The following is a 19,491-nucleotide window of genomic DNA, read 5'->3' as shown; positions in this document are numbered from 1 at the left end:
TTCTCACTCTATTTCTTTATTCTTATTTCATCATTTTTTTTATAATAATTAATATGATTTTATACGTGTGTGTGTGTTTGTGTTTTAAATTCTGAAATTATTCCTATTTATATATACAGAAGTATTAACAATCCAAATTAATTTTTTATTAGTTTAAAACATATTTTATATTACACTTATTCAATCCGAATATGCCTATACATTAATTGTATTGGTTGAAATGAATTGAGAAACTTTTATTATTATAATAGGAAGAACCAAAATAATCATTTTAGGATAATATATTCGATGTTCTTGATCCATATTTGATTTAAAGAAATATTACAAAGTTAATATTACATGATTTTGCAATTTTATTAATAAAACGTTTAATTGAAAAACACTAAGGATGTAAATGTCATATAATTCAACTATTTTAATATCATGAAAAGCTAAATAATTCAAGGGGAGTTGATAAGAATTGATCAATATTTAGACAGTTTTTTCTAAGTTTAATTTTTAATAAACAAAATAGTTGGATTTTTTCTAAGTTTAATATTAAATTAAAGCTTTTAAAATGAGTTTTTAATTGATTTAATTGAAAACAATAAAAAAAAACAAATAAATTGTAAAATATTTTTGATCTATTTTTTTGTTATTTTCCATGCTAGCCCAAATTATGATAATTCAGATAAGAAATAATTGATTAAAGATAGAGAAAACAATACGCTAAAAAAAATTATAATTAAATGAACTTTGAATTTTAGATAAAATTGGGAATTCTAATTACAAATAAAAGATATTTTTTGCAAATAAATAATTTAATTATGATAAAAATAAACATCACCACCAGAAATTCGCTAAATACCAACGGAAATACCGACGGACTTTTTTCTGTCGGTATTTTTCGGCCGAAATCACCGATGGACAATATTCGTCGGTAATTCGGTCGGTAATTACCGACCGAAAAAAGTCCGTCGGTAATTACCGACCGAATTACCGACAGAAAATTCAGAATTAATGAAAAAAGGGCGGGTAGGTGGCGCAGAGGTTTTGGCGGGTGATTTTTCCGACGGATTTGAAATGCCAGATCCGTACCAGTGACGTGACCGGTGCACCGTCAAAAATACCGACGGAATCACCGAGGGATTTGAATAGCAGGTCCGTGCGGTGACGTGTCGATTGCGCGTCAGAAGTACCGACGGTTTCGCCGACGGATTCACCGACGGAATAAAACCGTCAGTAAGTCCATCGGCAAAAGTGAATATATCAAAGTCGTCACTCTCCTCCCTCATTTCTCCTTCTTCTTCCTAATCCTAACCCTCCCCATCTGCAAAATAACCAGCCCCCCTGCCCCCAAAACAAAAATCTTCCTCATCTCAGCACAACAAGTTGTGTTTCTTGAAGTTTTGTGGTCACAGCATCCGTGTTCTGATTTACTGACGGATTTTATCATTTTTTGTAAGTAATTCTATCTTTCAAAATTTTAACATTTAAATGTCAATTTTATTGTTTTTTTAGTATATGTATTTTTTTTAGTAGATGTACATGTTTTATTGTTATTTCTCAAACAAACTTGTAGTATATGAATGTATAATTTTATACTTGTTATGGTTTGTTTTAGATTTTTGTAAGATTGTATTTGTTTGAAAATTGTTAAAACTTAATTTGTAGAATTACCGAATTACATGTTATGTTTTGAAATAATTAAGAGCTTGCTTAATGGGTCCTTTTTATAGAGGTTCGATAGAAGTCATGGATGATCGTTCATGGATGTATCTAGATTCACCCCAAGGATTGCGGAGGATGGATTATTGTAACGGGGTTCAGGGTTTTATTAATTTCGCAACATCTATTCCCAGAAATTTTACTGGAGGCGGTATTAGGTGTCCATGCAGGAAGTGTCAAAATAAAAAAGTATCTGCATCCAGATGTTGTAATGATGCATCTTCTACACAAAGTGTTTGTGGAGGATTACGAGTGTTGATATGCACATGGAGAGGTATTTGTTAGTAATAGGAGAATGGGAGAAACGGTGGTTGGGTCAACTTCTAGTGCTAGCAACGTGCATGAAACGGCAAATGACAACACTAATCCTTACAGAAACATGGTTATGGATGCAATGAGAATGAATCAAGATAATGTTAATCAATGTCCAATCGTAGAAGAAGAACCTAATGCAGAGGCAGCTAGGTTTTTTTATTTGTTGAAAGATTCTGACGAACCATTATGGGATGGCTGCACAAACCACAGTAAATTATCGGTCGTGGCACAGGTGTTCACCATCAAGTCAGATCACGGGTTGAGTGAGGCTGGGTATGAAAAAATTATTGATTGGGCAAGAAGCATTTTACCTGAAGGGAACAGGCTCAAAGAGAATTTCTATGCTGCAAAGTCCATGATGAAACCCCTCGGTTTAGGATACCAGAAAATTGACATGTGCCCTAACTTCTGTATGTTATACTACCTTGAAAATGCTGAGATGACCGAGTGCATGACATGCGGGCATTCCCGTTACAAACCCAGAACTGGCAGGGGGAAGACTCTAGTGGCATATAAAAAACTTAGATATTTCCCGATCACACCTAGACTGCAGAGGTTATTTATGTCACCAAGGACTGTTGAGCACATGACATGACACCAAACACACGATGTCGTTGATGATGTGATGGTGCATCCTTCTGACGGCGAAGCGTGGAAACGCTTTAACAGTGTTCATCCTGACTTTTCTGCTGAATCAAGGAATGTTCGACTTGGGTTGTGCACAGACGGGTTCAACCCATTTGGGTCATTTGCTGCTCCCTATTCTTGTTGGCCGGTCATTATCACAGTTTATAACTTGTCACCGGGAATGTGTATGAGGTCGGAGTTCATGTTTCTATCTACTGTCATACCCGGTCCAAGCAGCCCGGGGCGGAATATAGATGTTTGTCTTCAACCGTTGATAGATGAGTTGGCGCAGTTGTGGTCCTCTGGATCTCTGACTTATGATATATCGAGGAAACAAAATTTCCTTATGAAGGCGACTTTGATGTGGACTATCAGTAATTTTCCAGCTTATGGAATGCTTTCTGGTTGGAGCACGCATGGGAAACTCGCATGTCTATATTGCATGGAAAACAACAAGGCATTCACGCTAGCAAACGGAGGTAAAGCTTCTTTTTTTGACTGTCACCGTCGCTTCTTGCCACTTAATCACAGGTTCAGAAAGAACAGAAAAGATTTCTTTGTTGGTAGAGTTGAAAAAGATGTTGCATCCTCGCGTCTTTCTGGTGAAGAATTGCATCATGTTGTATCAGAGTACGGTGACATTGTGTTTGGCCTTCAATCAGGTAAGCAAAAGTTGTATTGTTGTATTGCCTATATAATTATATTCAATATTTTTTTTTAATTTATTGAATATAATTTATTGTTGTATTGCTTATATAATTATTGATTAATTTATTGAATTAATATTGTTAATGTTGAATTTACCTTAGAATTAATAATTGCGTTTGTTGGAATAATTATCGATTTCCAATTTAATTTATTTACTTTAATTTATTTTTAGTTGTTTTTATTTTTGTTGTTTTGTTGTTTTTGGTGTTTTTTTTTGTAATGTAGATAAAGTTTTGAATTTGTCACATTATTAAGGTATGTATATTTCGTTCCTTTTATTGATGTAGGTTTTTTTTGAATTTTTTGAATATTTTTTATTGTTTTGTTGTCATAATTATAATGATTAATTTGTTGAATTATAATTGTTAATGTTGAATTATAATGATTAATTTGTTGAAGTATAATTTGTTGAATTTATTGAATTTATTTTTTGTCATATTTTTTATTGTTTTGAATATAATTATTGATTAATTTGTTGAATTATAATTGTTAATGTTGAATTGTAATGATTAATTTGTTGAATTATAATTTGTTGAATTTTTTGAATTTATTTTTTGTCATATTTTTTATTGTTTTGAATATAATTATTGATTAATTTGTGAATCGTAATTGTTAACGTTGAATTTATCTTAGGATTAATAGTTGAATATGTTGGAATAATTAGTATAGATTGGTTCAATTGGTTGTGGCTATTGTTAATATTTGCAGGTTTGTGGATTTGGGTAGTATCCAGTATAGGGGAGGTGCTGCCGATTTTTTTTTAACATTTGAATTTTATTATACAATTATTAATATAAAATTGTTTAGATGCGCAGAATGAAAACCAGAGCTGGTCGTTCACGTCCAGTCGAATCAAGTTCGTCTAGCAGCGATGATGATGTTTCCTTAGGTGCCTCTCAAGAAGAGGCACCTACACCACCTGCGCCGTCAACCGATGCTGCCTCTTCCAGTCATGTTTCACATCGCAGAAGCGGCGTGCCTTCGAAGCGGAATCAATTTACCCGCCAGTACGAGGCACAGTGGAAGGACGATTTTTCAATGTAAGTTTGTTAAGGTTTTATTTTTTATATATATAAAAAACAAATTTAAAACATAATTTATGAAGTAATCACAAATTAATTTCATTTCTTTTCAGGTTCACAAACATTGAAGCCGCCCGAGTAATATCATTGGCATTTAAAGCGTCGATGGAGATTCCATTGTTTCAATGGAATCAGATATCCAGACATCCTGAATGGATGCCTCAAATCAATGCATGGTTTCGTAGATTTGAGGTTCGTGTTAATATATAATTTTCAGCTTATTTCTAATAAATTCTAGTTATAATTGTAAATAAATTATTAATATTTTAAAAAATTATTTTTTTATATACAACATCGATTCTACTGGGACGATGAACATGACACTGTTGTGAGGAGGGTGTGGGAAAATCACGCGGCAATTAGGTAACATCGAAAACAATACGACTTCTTTTTACATAATTATTTATGTTTCAAAATGTAATTTTTTCGTGCGTGAATTAGGTTGCGTGATTTTTGGTATGACACCCAGAAAAAAGCAAAAAAAACAGCGAGGGATAAGGGGTTCCAAGGCTGGAACGATGTTGCGGTTTGGAGGGATTTCAAACCAATATACATCCCGGAAGATATATGGCCGCACTATCTTCAGCACGTGACGTCTGAGCGGTTTACTTGACGCTCACAGTCCGGTGCCGGCAACCGGAATCAGCCAATTCATGGCTCGGTGACAACGCACACCGGCGGCTCCGTTCCGTTTTCTGCACATGCGAAACGGATGGTAAGATTAATTTAAATGAAATATATCGTTCAATTAATTTGTTGTTAATACATTTTTTTCATTATAGGCTACGTCTCTTGGACGTCAGCCGAGCCCTATGGAGCTGTTTGTGGAGACGCGCGTGCGAAGTCATGACCGCCAAAAGGGGACGCAACAGTTCATTGACAACCGTGCTCAACATTTTGTGGTATGTTTGTTCAACCATTTTATTTTGTAAGTTATTATTATGTTTATTGAATTGAATATGATGATTTTTTTTTTCATGAGACCTATAATAATCGGTTGAGGGAGAGATACGGGGACGATCCATCGACCCATCCGGAATTCGATCCGGATTTGTGGATGGAGGCTGGATCGTCAGGTGGACCCGATAAAAATCAGGTTTACGGGCTCTCCAACACTACCGCGGCCAACTTGCGGTCGACCGGTACTGCTTCAACCGCTGGGAGCTCCCAATCTGTATCGAGCTCCCAATCTAAGGAGTTTGTGGCCTTGCAGCAAAGGTGCGACCACCTATCAGAGGCATACACACAACTCAAAGAAGAGCAAGATTGGCGAACGAACAACACAGAGCAGAGTTTGAACAACAAAGAGCTGCCTATGAAGAGCTTCGGCAAATGGTCATGAACATGACACAAGGTGGAATATGTGCGTCTAATCTTTTTTGGCCGCCTAACCCCCATCCTCCTCCTCCTCCTCCTCCTCCTCCTCCACCTTTATATTAATTTTTAATAAACATTATTTACATTTAAAATTTTGTTTAATGTTTTTTTGAAACACATTCATTTTGTAATGAATATTATTTCACTTTGAGTTTTTGTTGCTTAATATAAATTTTATTTGCATAATTGGTTTGTATTACCATTAATTTATATTATTTTTTCAAAATAATTAAAAAACAATTAAAAAAAAACAATTACACAGGGATTTACCGACGGAAAAACTCCGTCGGAATTCGACAGTGCCTGCCACCGTCACCGACCATCACCGACGGAACAAATCCGTCGGTATAACTTTACCGATGTATTTACCGACGGACATATTCGGTCGGTATAAAATATCACCGACACTTTTCCCGACGGAGTTAGTCCGTCGGTATTTTTATAACACCGACGGAAAATATTCCGTCGGTATATGCCAAGCGGGAAACTTTTTTTTTTTTGGCGCGCACGGTCCTTCAGTAAAAGTTTTTTTTGTATTTCCGACCGATATAGCGACGGAATATGGAATCACTGACAAAAGGTATTCCGACGGGAGTATTCCGTCGGTAATATAGTCGGTAAATACTTTACCGACGAAAGTTCTATCACACACACACAGACGGAATATTTCCGTCGGTAAAACTGTGAAATCTTGTAGTGCATAAAAATAAAGACCAAGAGGACCAAGTTATAATTAAGTATGAAAATATAAGTATCAAATATTAGTTTATTTTTTAAGAAAAAACAGATGGATTCACTAATTATTTTATTAAGAACACATGGATTATATAATGATTTACTCTTCTAAAATATATTGCAATTAATGTTTCCAAACAAATGCCATTGCATACGATATCCTTTAAAGCCTTATTCTCCATTTTCATCACTACAAGTGCAGGCTAGTTTGCCTCTTCTACTTTTTTTTTTTTTTTTTTTTTTTAATATGAGTGTCTGAATCAGTTTGCGCATACCTCAAATAATTTCATGGGTCGTAAAGTTAACGATTATATAAGCCTCTAGTGGCTATCATATTAGCAACCGTATGGATCGCACCTGAAATCACAGAAAAAGCAAATCTCTTGACCTCAAACTCTTACCACTGGACCACTTACTAAATGTTTCTTCTTTTACTTTTATTTGTTCTGATGTTAGTCTTATTCCATTAAAATTGATGAATCTAGCAAATCAAATATATATTACCATACTGTAATTGTAATTTATACTCCAAAGAATTGAAACATCGAAGGATTTCAATTGTTTCAATATCCCTGTCGACATTTATCATGATTAATTACCTATCATAAAAAATAATTTGATAATTTTTTACCCTTAATGTTTTTTCATTAAAAATAAAATTTTGATCAAAATGAGGAAGATAACTATCAACACAATTTGTTCATAGGTTGGCTAAATCTTTATAGGCCTAAAGAGCCATCATAATAAATAATATTATATTTCTTTTCTTTTAAAAAGAGATTTTTCCATTAAAAAAAAAACCTATTTAGATAGGGAAGACAAATATCAAGATAGTTTATTTATTTGTTCATACATCGGCTAAAAAATAATCTTTTTAGGCCTAAATCACTATCATAACAAATTATGATATTTATTCTCTTTTAAAAATAGATATTTTTTCCATTCAAAATATAAAAAATATATACTTAAATAGAGGAATATAACTATCAAGATAGTTTGTTCATCCAAGAAAGTTTATTAATAGATTGGCTAAAAACAATCTTTATAGGCTTAAAAAAATATCATAATAAATAATATGATATTTTTTATTTTTTAAAAAGAGATATTTTTCTATTAAAAAAAAAAACTACTATGATAAAGGAAGATAAATATCCATGGTTTGTTCATGGTCGGCTAAAATATAATTTTTTAACGGGTCTAAAAATTATTTTACAATAGACCCAATTCCTGGCACAAACATAGCAAGTATGTGTGATTTAAGCTTAAAGCCTAGTTAACCTAAGGCATCTCCCTTGATCTAATTTTAACTTTTAACCTTCTCATTGCATAAGAAATTTTTGTAACTTTTCAATGTGAAATTGAAGTGTTTAGGTATATAAAACATGTTAATTAAAGGTTTTTTTCATATCAATTTATTTTCCAAACACATTTTGTTTTAAACAAACTAATGTTCAATATATACTTTTCATTGAAGAATGATTTTAAAAAAAAATCAACCTTAGAAGTTAATGGCCTTAATTTTAATTTTGCTTCAAATAAACCAATTAACTATTATTTTCCTTAAAATAAATTTCTAATATTGACAGTATATGATGGCTAGATAGAAATATCAATGAATTATTCTTAGATGTGGGATGAAAATGTTGTTTTCTTTTCTCATTATATTTAATTTAATTAAGATTTATTTTAATAAAATAATTAAATTAAGATTTATTATATTATTTCATTCAATACCATTTAATTTAATATTTATTTTTGAATAAGATTATAGCTTTTTTATATATATAATGTTAGAAATCATTTAGTTAATTTTTATATGTTAATCTACCATGCAGAATTTTTATATATTATACCAAAATAAAGTTCAAATCATATTTTTCTGTGAATATTATTTTGGATTGTTGTTGCTTTTTTTTTTGATGAACTGTGCTTTTTATATATAAAAAAAGGAATATTTTTTGTCTGAAAAATGAAAAATTACATAAATTAGAAAAGATAGTTTTGATTTAAAAAGGTTCATATAATCTTATAAATCGCTAATAAATCACAAGAAAGAGATAATATATAAAAAATGTTTATTGCTAAACCACAGGAAGTAAATTATAGAAAGAAGCAGCGAGAAACCGGGTTTTAAAGAATTAGTCATTTTCACCCTTCCCACCATTAAAGGCCACTGTATGTACTCAGTATCTCTCAAGATTTGTTTTATTATATTATATTATCTTGAGTTTTATGAATGGTTATTTATATTTTTTAATTAATTTTATTTTAATTTTATTTTTTAATATTAAATTAATTAAAATTTTATTTTATAATTTATTTTAATTTTATTTTTATAAGGTTATTTCAGTTATATAACCTTTACTTAACAGGTTAACTCGAGTTAATTTGATTTATTTTTTTTTAATTAAATTTTATTTTAAATTTTATTATTTAATATTAGATTAATTGAGAAATAAATTTAATTAAAAAAATTATTTATTTTTTATAGAATTATTATGATAGGATGATTGAATGAAAGATTTAATAAGTTAATTTTAATTCAAATTAATATAATATATTATAATTTCAATATATATATATATAGATATATATATATATATATATATATATATATATAAAGTCATTTTTATGGGTTGATTGGGTTCTCTTTAAGCTGTTTAATATTCTGTTTCTTGTTTTCTTCTTCTTCTCTATTGAGAGGTACGAGTAATATCGTGTTAAAAGCCAAGGAAAGGGTTTTTCTTCTTCATGTCACAGCAGCTTGATGCTAAACGTTGCAACCTTTGAAGGAAAGCAAGTTTCTAGAAGAAAATTACATTCGAAAGCATGCATGACATCATCATATAAGATGGTAACCTGATGAATTACTTCCAGATTTGTAGATCCTAGAACACATAGATAGATTATTTTCTTAAGCCAGAACTGGAGGTTGCATTTATTGGCATCCAATCACCATCCCTGAGATCAAAGCTTCAAGAAAGTCACTGATCTAGAGGTGACTTCAGCTCCGCTAGAGCATAGCCTTTGAGAAATCCTGCAAAACCCAGTTTATTGTTCCAATTCAAAGGCTGCTGTGGAAGGAATGAGATGTCCTCATCAGGCATGCTTTTCGAAAAGGCAATCGCAGCACTGATTGACTTGCAAATTCATTGTTTCTTCCTCCTCTGCTACAGAAGGCATGTGCATTGTTGTTTCTCTGGGCTTCGGTCCCTCCCTGTACCAGAGAGAGAGAGAGAGAGAGAGAGAGAGAGAGTTCCTAAGTCTTCTGACTAGTGCGGCATTCAAATAGAAAGAATGCTCTAATTATGCATTTGCATGTGTAGGGTTGAAATGCTGAATATTTACAGTCTGTAAAGGTTTGGAAAATTGATTGATTGCAAGAAGCATTAGCATCTCCCGAAAGGTCATATCAAAAGCCGTTTCCGATCCCTTTTTTCTTCTTTTCTTGTCCTTTCAACTTTTGGGCCATTAGAAACTCCAATCTCTTTCACACCTCCATAAATTTGGCTCAGTTCAGGCGCACCAAAACTGAGCAGTTGAGTGTAGAAAGCCAAAGGGACCATCGTCTCAGCTGGCTTTGGGGGGAGTTATCATGTGGTCAGCTAGGGAGGCGAGGCGACATGGCGTGGAGAGAGAAGGAAGGACTCACCAAGAATAGCTGTCCTGAACGGGGCTTTGATAGTATAAAACTTACGTTAATTATCATCCTTGGACAATATTTTTGTTCTTCTTACAAGCTTAGACATAGGATGCAACGTAGAGCCCAAGTATTAGATACCGATAATGAACCATTTAGTATTGATATAAATTGGAAAGGAAGACACAGATTTCTTCAGAACCACTTAATCTCATTATCCAAGCTCAGGTGGCGAAACTGACACCTTACCGACCTAAGAAAAAAATCAAATACATTCATGACAGTAAATTCCTGCCGGATTCATTTCCTGGTGGAAATAGAAAGCATTCGACTAAACAAGAGTGCTTAGGAAGATCAAATGCTTTGCTGATGCACAGGTGAATGAGGAGGTTGGACTGCTTGACAGCCATACTGCACAGGTCAGGAACAAGATCTTCGCTTCTGGAGACGCCATGAAACCTCTAAAAGCTGTAAGGCCCTTAGACAGAGCATTTGAGGAAGAAGTCATTGTTCATTCACAGAGAAGTGGAAAGGATGATCAAACTTAGCGGCACCGGAAACGGGCAAAGGCCAGTTATGGTCTAAACAGAAAGCCGAAACAACTATCCCAGATGAAAATTGATGGATATCGGGTGGTACATGCAAAGTCGGTGCACTTTGCACGCCATACCGGGAAGCAAGCGAAATAAATCGTGCCCGGACGACAGGCTTAGGCATGCTGATGACCAGAATTGTTATCTTAGTAGGTATGATGCTATGTGCTGTTAAGAAATCCTGAGGGTCCCGTTGCTTAGCACACTGAATGCACTACTGCATCCGCTTGATGGGAAACTTACCAAAACAAGGAGATAAACACTAGATATCCAGTCATCAACATTACTTGGTCAGCATATGTGACAATTTACGAGTTAAAAAGGGTTCATTTCAAATACCGAGTTTCAACTCTTTGCATATAGAATAAAGCCATGAAAAAAGAATCATAATATGTGGCAACTTATTCATGGGGACCCTAGATGGGTATCCCTTAAACGTTTCACACTAGTAAAATCAACAAGAATCTGGGGTACAATCTGCTGAAAAACGATCCCAATCAATGGGAAGTGGGAAGAACAAGACATGGCTGAAAAATCCACAACTTAGCCAGAAATTACAGGGCATGAAAAACTAGGGAGTAAGAAGAAAAAAAAAAAAAGAAGTCTAAATCTTTTTGTATCGCCAGCCTCACCAGAGATGCTTTGATGCAGTTTGACTATATCCCGCAAGCTGATTTTACATCTCAATCAAAGAACAAGAAAAGAAAAACCTAAAATGTAACTCAAAACTCGATCCTTGACACAAAATCCCTTATAACTTCTATCCCTAAATTTAATTCTTCAGAGCAGGCACTCCAGTTAGCTCTAGATAACCAATTTGTTTTAACTGAAATATACTAATGAGAGGATGTGCGAAATTCACAATTCACCTGGTCACCAGAATACCTCCACCTAATATTTCGTGATAACAGAAATGATCCAGCTAGGTAGCAATTCCTGAAACAAATTTGAAGATTATCCATCAAAATCAAAAGGTTGAAGCACCATAAAATCAATTCATCAAAATATATCTCATGTACCACAAATTAAATCGCTATGCATTGTTCATACAATTTTCAATTCAAAAATCGCAGGGGGAAAATTAAATTACACAAGAAACCATTGTCATCAGCATAGATACCAGTGAAGGAAATCAAAGAACTTTGCATTGTACATGCTAATAGTACAAACACTTAGACCACACTCAGTTTCTTAGCTAAAATGGATGGTACAGTACAACTTCAGCAGTTCAATCAATAAAATAAGATCTACAACAACATATTTATTAGATATTTGCGAGTCAATGGTAAAGAGAGATGATCCAAAGTAATGGATAAATGCAAAACTGTATTTCTGTGAGTGGAATGTGCAACCTTTGCAACTGATCACTCACAAATACAAGACGAAGTAATGCAACTTCAAGATTAGTCAGCTTATAATCCAGGAATTACCATTTAGAAAAGAAAAAAAAAAAAAAAAACCTTGCTTAACTGAACAGTTCATTCTTCAACACATTACCAACTTCTATTTGTCTTTGTTATTCAATTTTCTTATAAGCCCCTGATTGCAGGACTTCCCAAGCCCATCAATCCCAATGTCATAATCTTCCTTGTCTTTTTTTACATCTTACCAAGAAGCATGTAAACTCCAATCAATCAACCAATGCCATGCACTCAGAACCAAAGGATATTCTATTTACACATTTCAATCTCTTACAATTATTTTTTTCATCCACTTAATTTGAGAAACTATCATAGGAAGCCTCCAGAAGGACCTAATGATGACTAAACTTGCAAACGCAGCAGGCAAAATGCAACACATTAATCTGTCATCATTTCTTGCACACATTTGATGCACCCATTTCTCATTCACCAAATGTGTTGTGGGAGCATGTTATGAGAGCATGCTCCTATTCCATTCTATCTCAGTCTTTACTTGCATGGCTGGTGGTTGAACTTCTAATTTAAAATCCTCATTCAAAACCTGACTGGTCAAAATGTTGACCAGATCAGATCCACAGATGAATACACTTGAGTTCATGAAACAATTGAGTCAAAAGGGGAACCAATTGACACACTATTCTCTCGCTCACTCACTCACTGTCTAAGCCAAAATCCATATAGGAAATCCATATAGAAAGGTCCAATTAGACAGAAGATCTCATTATGGTATGTTTCAAGTCAACATAGCATACAAGAAGATTCATGCAACAATATGCTTTTATTCAGACACAAAGGAAAACATGGTAAGAAAGCACATGATAAATCAAGTGAGTTCTCACTTCATCACACAGTCATAGTGGAGATGTGAATGAACATCCAATCATGATAAACCTATGCTAGAGACCAACAACAAGCTTCCCTTTTATTTTTGACATTGGTTATAAACTAACTTCCAAAGTATAATCCTGCTTTTAAATTTGACAATACAAGGATCGTTGAAAAATTCCACCAAAACAGATCACTGCAAAATGCTAAGAAATACTAGGATATGCCAAGTGCATTACTCCCTCTTTCTCATAGAAACTAGAATGTGCACATTTGAAACTGATGTCCTGTCCAGCATGAAACTAACGTCATGAAAGAGTACATTATAGGAAGAAGAATAACTATGCCATCTGTATTCTGTTTACTGACAAAAATTTGCAGGCGCTCCAAAACAGAATGGTGAGTTTTTACAATGGAATGGAGGAAAAACAGTGTGTGATAGTGCACAAAAATAGTGGAACCTAAAATTCATGGTTTTACATGTTAAAATTAACCACAAAGACAAGGAAGTGGAGAGGCAGAAAAGTGTTTTGTGCTCATCATTTGTGCATTATTAGTCGAGAAACATCTCTTGACAAGGGGACATTAACATAAATGAATATAACAAAGATACTACAGAAAAGAGCAAAATCTAGCCAGGAAAACATCAACTGTCTACATCTCAACAATGGGAATTAGGCAGACTAGCAATAAATATGAATAAATGCACCAGAAATAATGAGCAATTTAATAGCAATTCCTTGATTTTTTAAGGAGAGATCATCTTAGAATTAAAAAAAAAACACTAGAGATGGAAACTAAGAAACTATTTTCTGAAAATAAACACAATCTAAGCTTTCCTAGGCTCGTTTTCCAATCAATATATGCACAGAGAACATCTTTTTTCACTTTTTTCTATGAAAATAGTGACGATAAGTTTAGATTGCTCCTCTGAACCTCAAACCAAAAATGTTAATTCATGAAAATAGAAAACAATGATATTGAACTCTCAGCATTATTAACACTTCATGTTCTGCATGATGGCGAGGGAGTGTCCATGCCAACATTGGGATTAGCCTGTGGTTCCTAATGAACCATCTATAGCAGAAAAAAAAGAATTTGAGACGTGCATAGGGGTGGTACAAGATCATGTTCCTCACATCACATTGTATTATTAATTTATCTCAGTCAACTATTGCACTGACCATGAGGTCAAGCAAATTTCTGCTAATTGGTTTGCTGTATCTTATCTATTGCACAATTGATTCATACGTTTGAAACTAAACACCAATATTCCTATGAAACTAGACAATTGAACAATACTCCTCTGTCATAATGTAATAAACAACAAATAATATGGCAGTCAAATGGTTAGGGTTAAAGTAACACTTTCAGTGATAGAAATCAAATATCAACTGACTGTTGCAGGGAGACGCCACATCCAGTAAGTGCAAGATGAGGAATCCAAAGTATTACGAACAAAACAAGACATGCTAAGACAGATCCCTGTTTCAAATTGATTTCTTCATGTTTCAAATATCATAAATGTTCTGGGCAAACCATTTGTAATTATTTCCCATCTGTACATATGCACACAGACATAGAGAAATGACATAGAAAAAAAGAAAATGGAGACTAATTGCTTATGCTACTGCTGGTTATAAAGACTCGAGCATACTTGTCTTTCAGAACATTAGGAGCAACCTTAATTATTCAGTATGTAAATTATTTATTAAAGTAATATTAAGAAAGAACTTTTAAAGAACCAGAACAAGCAATTGAATTAATGCACTAGACTAGAAGCTCTTACCTCTATTTGACTGTCTCTTATTAACACTATAACCACCACCAACATAACCAGGGGAAGTTTTGACTGGAACATCAGAAGTGGCATTGCCAAGACCATAACCAAAGGAAACAGATCCATCTCGCTCAGAATTTGATGACTGCCAAGTGGGGTCCCCATAATCTGAACTACCACCATAAAGGTCAGCAAATGCTCCATCAAAACTACCATTTGATGCAGCATGTGATATTGTTGCGCCCACATTGTTCCCACTGTTTCTTGCATAACTACCTATGCCCAAACCAAAACTATTTTCACCACTTCCATACCCAAAACTCAGATTGCTATTAGAAACATTATTTCCTCCACCTTGAACTGGAAGTGATGAAGAACTCCAATTAGCCCCACTGTTGCCAAAGGTGCTTCCTCCAAGGCTTCCAGTTCCAGATCCCATGTATGCATTTGAACTTGTAGAGTTGGAGTTATGATTTAGCCCCCCATTTCCCCACAAGTTTCTTGTTGCCGAGCTGAAAAATGAAGTATTTCCTCCATTTCCTCCATTACCTCCATCATATCCTATAGGTCTAGCAAGGCTATTAGTATTACCAATATAGTAAGGATTCATTCCCCGCCCATAGCTGAGATTGCTATTAAAATTTGCATTGCCCCCGTAACTAGGGCTCAATGCTGGCTCAAAATTCATACCCATTCCATAACCAGAACCGAATGGAGGGAAACCACTTCGGACACCAGCAACTGAACTGAATCTGCCATCCATCCTAAGTCCATAGCCCCCAACTGTACCTGGAGTATATCCCTGAGTGTAGCCATTAAGGAAGCTATTAACCCTATTTAGACCATAATTATATCCACCAAGTGGGCTGCGACTAGGACCGGGTGATAACTCTTTGGGAACAGCTCTCTTGACCTCAACCATTTTTCCATTCAGTTCATGAAAAGTCCTCATCAAAACTTTGTCCACTGCCTCCTCAGAATCAAAAGTGATGAACCCAAATCCCCTTGGCCTCTGTGTGTTATGATCATACATCACCACAACATCTATGATGGTCCCAAACTGGTCAAAATAATTCTTAAAATCATTTTCTGTGACTGTGGATGCTAAGCCTCCTACGAAAATCTTTTTTGTACGCCCTGGACCGGGAGAACTGTGGATGCTACCACCACTGTTTCTATTCAGAATATTCTGGTCATCCCTAGGAACAGCCTTTTTTGCCTCAACCTGAGGATGAACACATCAATTAGAAGAACAAGCACAGACAGTGGGAATCTGTCAACACTTGAGACTTAACTTCAGTACATTAAAATCACAAATTTGGAAGATTAGCAAATCTATAATAATAATAATAATAATAAACTGAGAGAAGGCAAGCATTTTCACTTGGCTGAGTTTGATATCTTACTACAGAAGAAGAATTAGAAAATTGGACTCATCACTCTGATACAGAAATGAATTCTCCACTTTGTACGGTGCAGTATATAGTAAAAGTTATGAACAGCATTATTACATTACACACAAATCTGGAGAGTCACTTTTAAGGTTAACAAAGCTTACCATTCTGCCATCAATGCTGTGTTTTTCCTTAATGACTCTCTCTGCAACAGCTGGGTCAGCAAAAACAACAAAACCAAATCCACGGGCACGCCCTGTGGTGCGATCCTTCATTATCACAGCCTCCACCACCTCCCCAAAAGATCGAAAATAGCCCTTGAGCCGTTCTTCATCGGTGTCCCATGAAATTCCCCCAATGAACAGCTTGCCACTATCAGATTGCATTTTTTTTCCTCTTTAATCTCTACAATACAAAATATTTTTCTTCGTGAATATGAAGCCCAAAACTTCACAAATGCAAATCACACTACTAATAAAATCAGTACAAAAAGGCAAACCTTTTTAGACAATCAAGCACCTGCTTCAATTCAGTAGACGTATTTTACACTGGATCCAATCAACAACAACATAGTTACATACAATTCAATAGCAAATCAAAACCAACAAGGACAGTTAACACTAAACAGACAATGAATCAAAGTTATCATTATATCTAATAAGAATGCAATTCAAATTTAGGCAATACCTTTATTCGGACAATTAAGAAAAAACACACAACAAAACTCCTATGTTTTCGTTTGACACAAAAGTCAAAAACTTAACAGATCCTTCTACGATCAATCAGCCAACCAACAATCTAGAATCAATCAAACCTGGAAAAAAAAAAACCAGAAACAGAAATTCAATCCTGGAATTCAATAAAGGTCCAAAATTTACAAAGATCCGAATCAAGAAACTCAAAAATCTTACAGAACCCACTGATTAAAGAAAAACCCAGATGGTAAATCTCATCAAAATTGATAATTTAAGATCTGAGAGGAGGCATAATGAGAATATAAATAGAGGGCATGTTCATCCTCCTCTACAATATGCCCTCTTCTTCTTCGTCTTCTAGTTCTTTTAATTTGTGTTTCAATTTTTTGATCAGCTAATGCAAATTCAGTCACCAAACAAAATTGCAAATTTATTTATACAAACATAAATTCTAGTGAGAGAAAAGGGTTGTTTTGTTTTGGAGAGAGAAAGAGAGTGAGAGAAAGTTTTGTGGAGTCTGGTGTGAGGAATATATAGGGAGAGGCTCAAAAATGGAAGGAGCTGATTTTCTTTTATTTTCTTTTTCTGTTTTTATATATTTTTTATAAAACAAATTTTGAATTTTTCTGGTTTTATTTACTACTTTTCCTTTGCAGTGAAAGGAAAAAATGGAAACTGAGAGAAGTTCGTGTATTTTTTTCCCCTGATCTGATAAAAGGGAAAGAGATGGAATGCTTCATTGCTTCTTCTTCCTACCCATCATATATACTTAATGGAGATGGATTTGTAAGTACACAACTTTGTGCGTCCACATGCATGCATGGGATCTCAGCTCCATTGTTCCTGTGGGCCCATATTACACTTCAACCATAGATTCTTCTGACTTTTTCATATGTCATCAACTTAGAATTTTGATCTATGGCTGTGATCTGTTGATGTATTCAATCAACACTTTGTGTGAATATCCCCCTTTTTTTCTTACCTCCTCCAGGTCAAAAATATTAGAGGTTCTAAGAGTAAGAGTGTGTTTGGCAGTGTGGTAGCAGTTGTTTTTCAAATAGTTTTTCGTGTTGAAATAAATGTTAATGATTTTTTTTATTTTTTAAAAATTATTTTTAATATCAGCACATCAAAACGATTCAAAAAGTACAAACCAAACTCAATTTTAACAAAAAAAAAAATTCAAAATTTCAATAAACGCATGTTCAAATTTATTACCAAACCGTCTTTAAACCTTTTTTTTTTGGTAGGATAGATCATTACCTAATTTTGATTGTTTTTATTGTCTTGTCAATGCTTGAGCATCACACAACATTAGTTGAACAGTTGTTAGTATTATAATAGAGATTATTTTTAAAATAGTTTTTATTTTAAAATATATTAAAATAATTTTTATATTTTTTAAAATCTATTCCTTAAGATCTGTATATCAGAACAATCTAATAATATAAAAAGATAATTTAATAAAAAAAATTAATTTTTTTATTGAATGGTGTTTCGGCGCATCCCAACCAATAACCCTTTTCTCAATTGAGTCTTTTTTTTTTATTATTTTTTTTTTTAACTAATTAGCTTCTCAATGTACCTCTGAATCCTTAGCTTCTCAATGTACCTCTGAATCGTCAGTTTGATCCTTCCATCCACAAATATGTTCCACATGAGGACCTAGTTGAGAAAAGGCTCGGCCAGATTCACCTGTGAGAGCATTCGATTGAGAATTCTTGAATGTTTGGAGATCTAATTGGTTAAGAATCTAGATTGGGGACCTAATACAGAAGAAGGTTAGATATTAATGAATTTGGAACAATTAAATTTTTACTGATTGCACCCCCTCTCTCTCTTATTTTGGTTGTGGTTATGTTGTTTTTTTTAAAAATTTATTATTTAAAAATATATTAAAATAATATTATTTTGTTTTTTAAAATTTATTTTTGATATTAACGCATCAAAATAATCTATAAACATAAAAAATATATTAATTTAAAAAAAAAATCAATTTTTTCACAAATATTTTTAAAATGTAAAAACAAATCGTCACAATATAATTGAAAGTCTTTTTCTCAATAATCCGAAAAAAAAAAAAAATTCACTTAACCACAAAAACGTTGAAATTACTATTTAAACAATCAGCGTTATTCAATCTCATGTTATTTCAAATGGCAATTTAATGGTAAATCTAATTATCATATCCACAGGATATATACATCTCTTTTCTTTTCTTTTTGTCGAGAATATATCCTTTTTATTGATTGAAATGACTAGAGTCAACCCTTTTTTTTTTTACCCTCACATAAGAAAAACGATATTGATTTTTTCAATTAATATTCTTATATTGTATGGTTTCCAACACGACTTTGTGGGCGAATATTCTCAATAAAAAAGAGTTTCACTGCGCGCGTGACGTCTGATAAATACATTTGTAATTTCATATATAGTTTCACCAACTATATATATTATAAATGTTAAGTCCATGCAAATGTTATAAATCATATATATGACATATTTTACTTCGATACACAATGTTGTCTTCTGTGTTGGACCTTAAAATCCACCAGACATGACGGGCAAGACGACCGGAGCACTGTAGTTCTG

At 33.6% G+C, this 19,491-nt stretch overlaps 1 protein-coding gene across 2 annotated transcripts; it reads right to left on the bottom strand.

The window, feature by feature from the left end:
* Nucleotides 1-11,176: 11,176 nt before the first annotated feature.
* On the bottom strand, nt 11,177-17,621 carry LOC118033559 (heterogeneous nuclear ribonucleoprotein 1). Of its 2 annotated transcripts, none has more exons than XM_035038604.2 (6): nt 17,116-17,621; nt 16,892-17,018; nt 16,704-16,752; nt 16,369-16,609; nt 14,820-16,035; nt 11,177-11,720 (listed from the first exon to the last, which is right to left on the bottom strand). In XM_035038604.2, the coding sequence occupies exons 4-6, from the start codon at nt 16,588-16,590 to the stop codon at nt 11,707-11,709; spliced, it is 1,452 nt and encodes a 483-aa protein (XP_034894495.1). In that variant the 5' UTR covers nt 16,591-16,609; nt 16,704-16,752; nt 16,892-17,018; nt 17,116-17,621; the 3' UTR covers nt 11,177-11,706. The 2 variants fall into 2 exon arrangements, with proteins under 2 accessions (XP_034894495.1, XP_034894581.1); XM_035038690.2 differs by having other exon boundaries at nt 17,125-17,621.
* Nucleotides 17,622-19,491: the final 1,870 nt, after the last annotated feature.

Source organism: Populus alba, chromosome 14, assembly GCF_005239225.2.
Source record: "Populus alba chromosome 14, ASM523922v2, whole genome shotgun sequence".
NCBI lineage: Eukaryota > Viridiplantae > Streptophyta > Magnoliopsida > Malpighiales > Salicaceae > Populus > Populus alba.
This window is presented reverse-complemented; position numbering and strand designations above follow the sequence as displayed.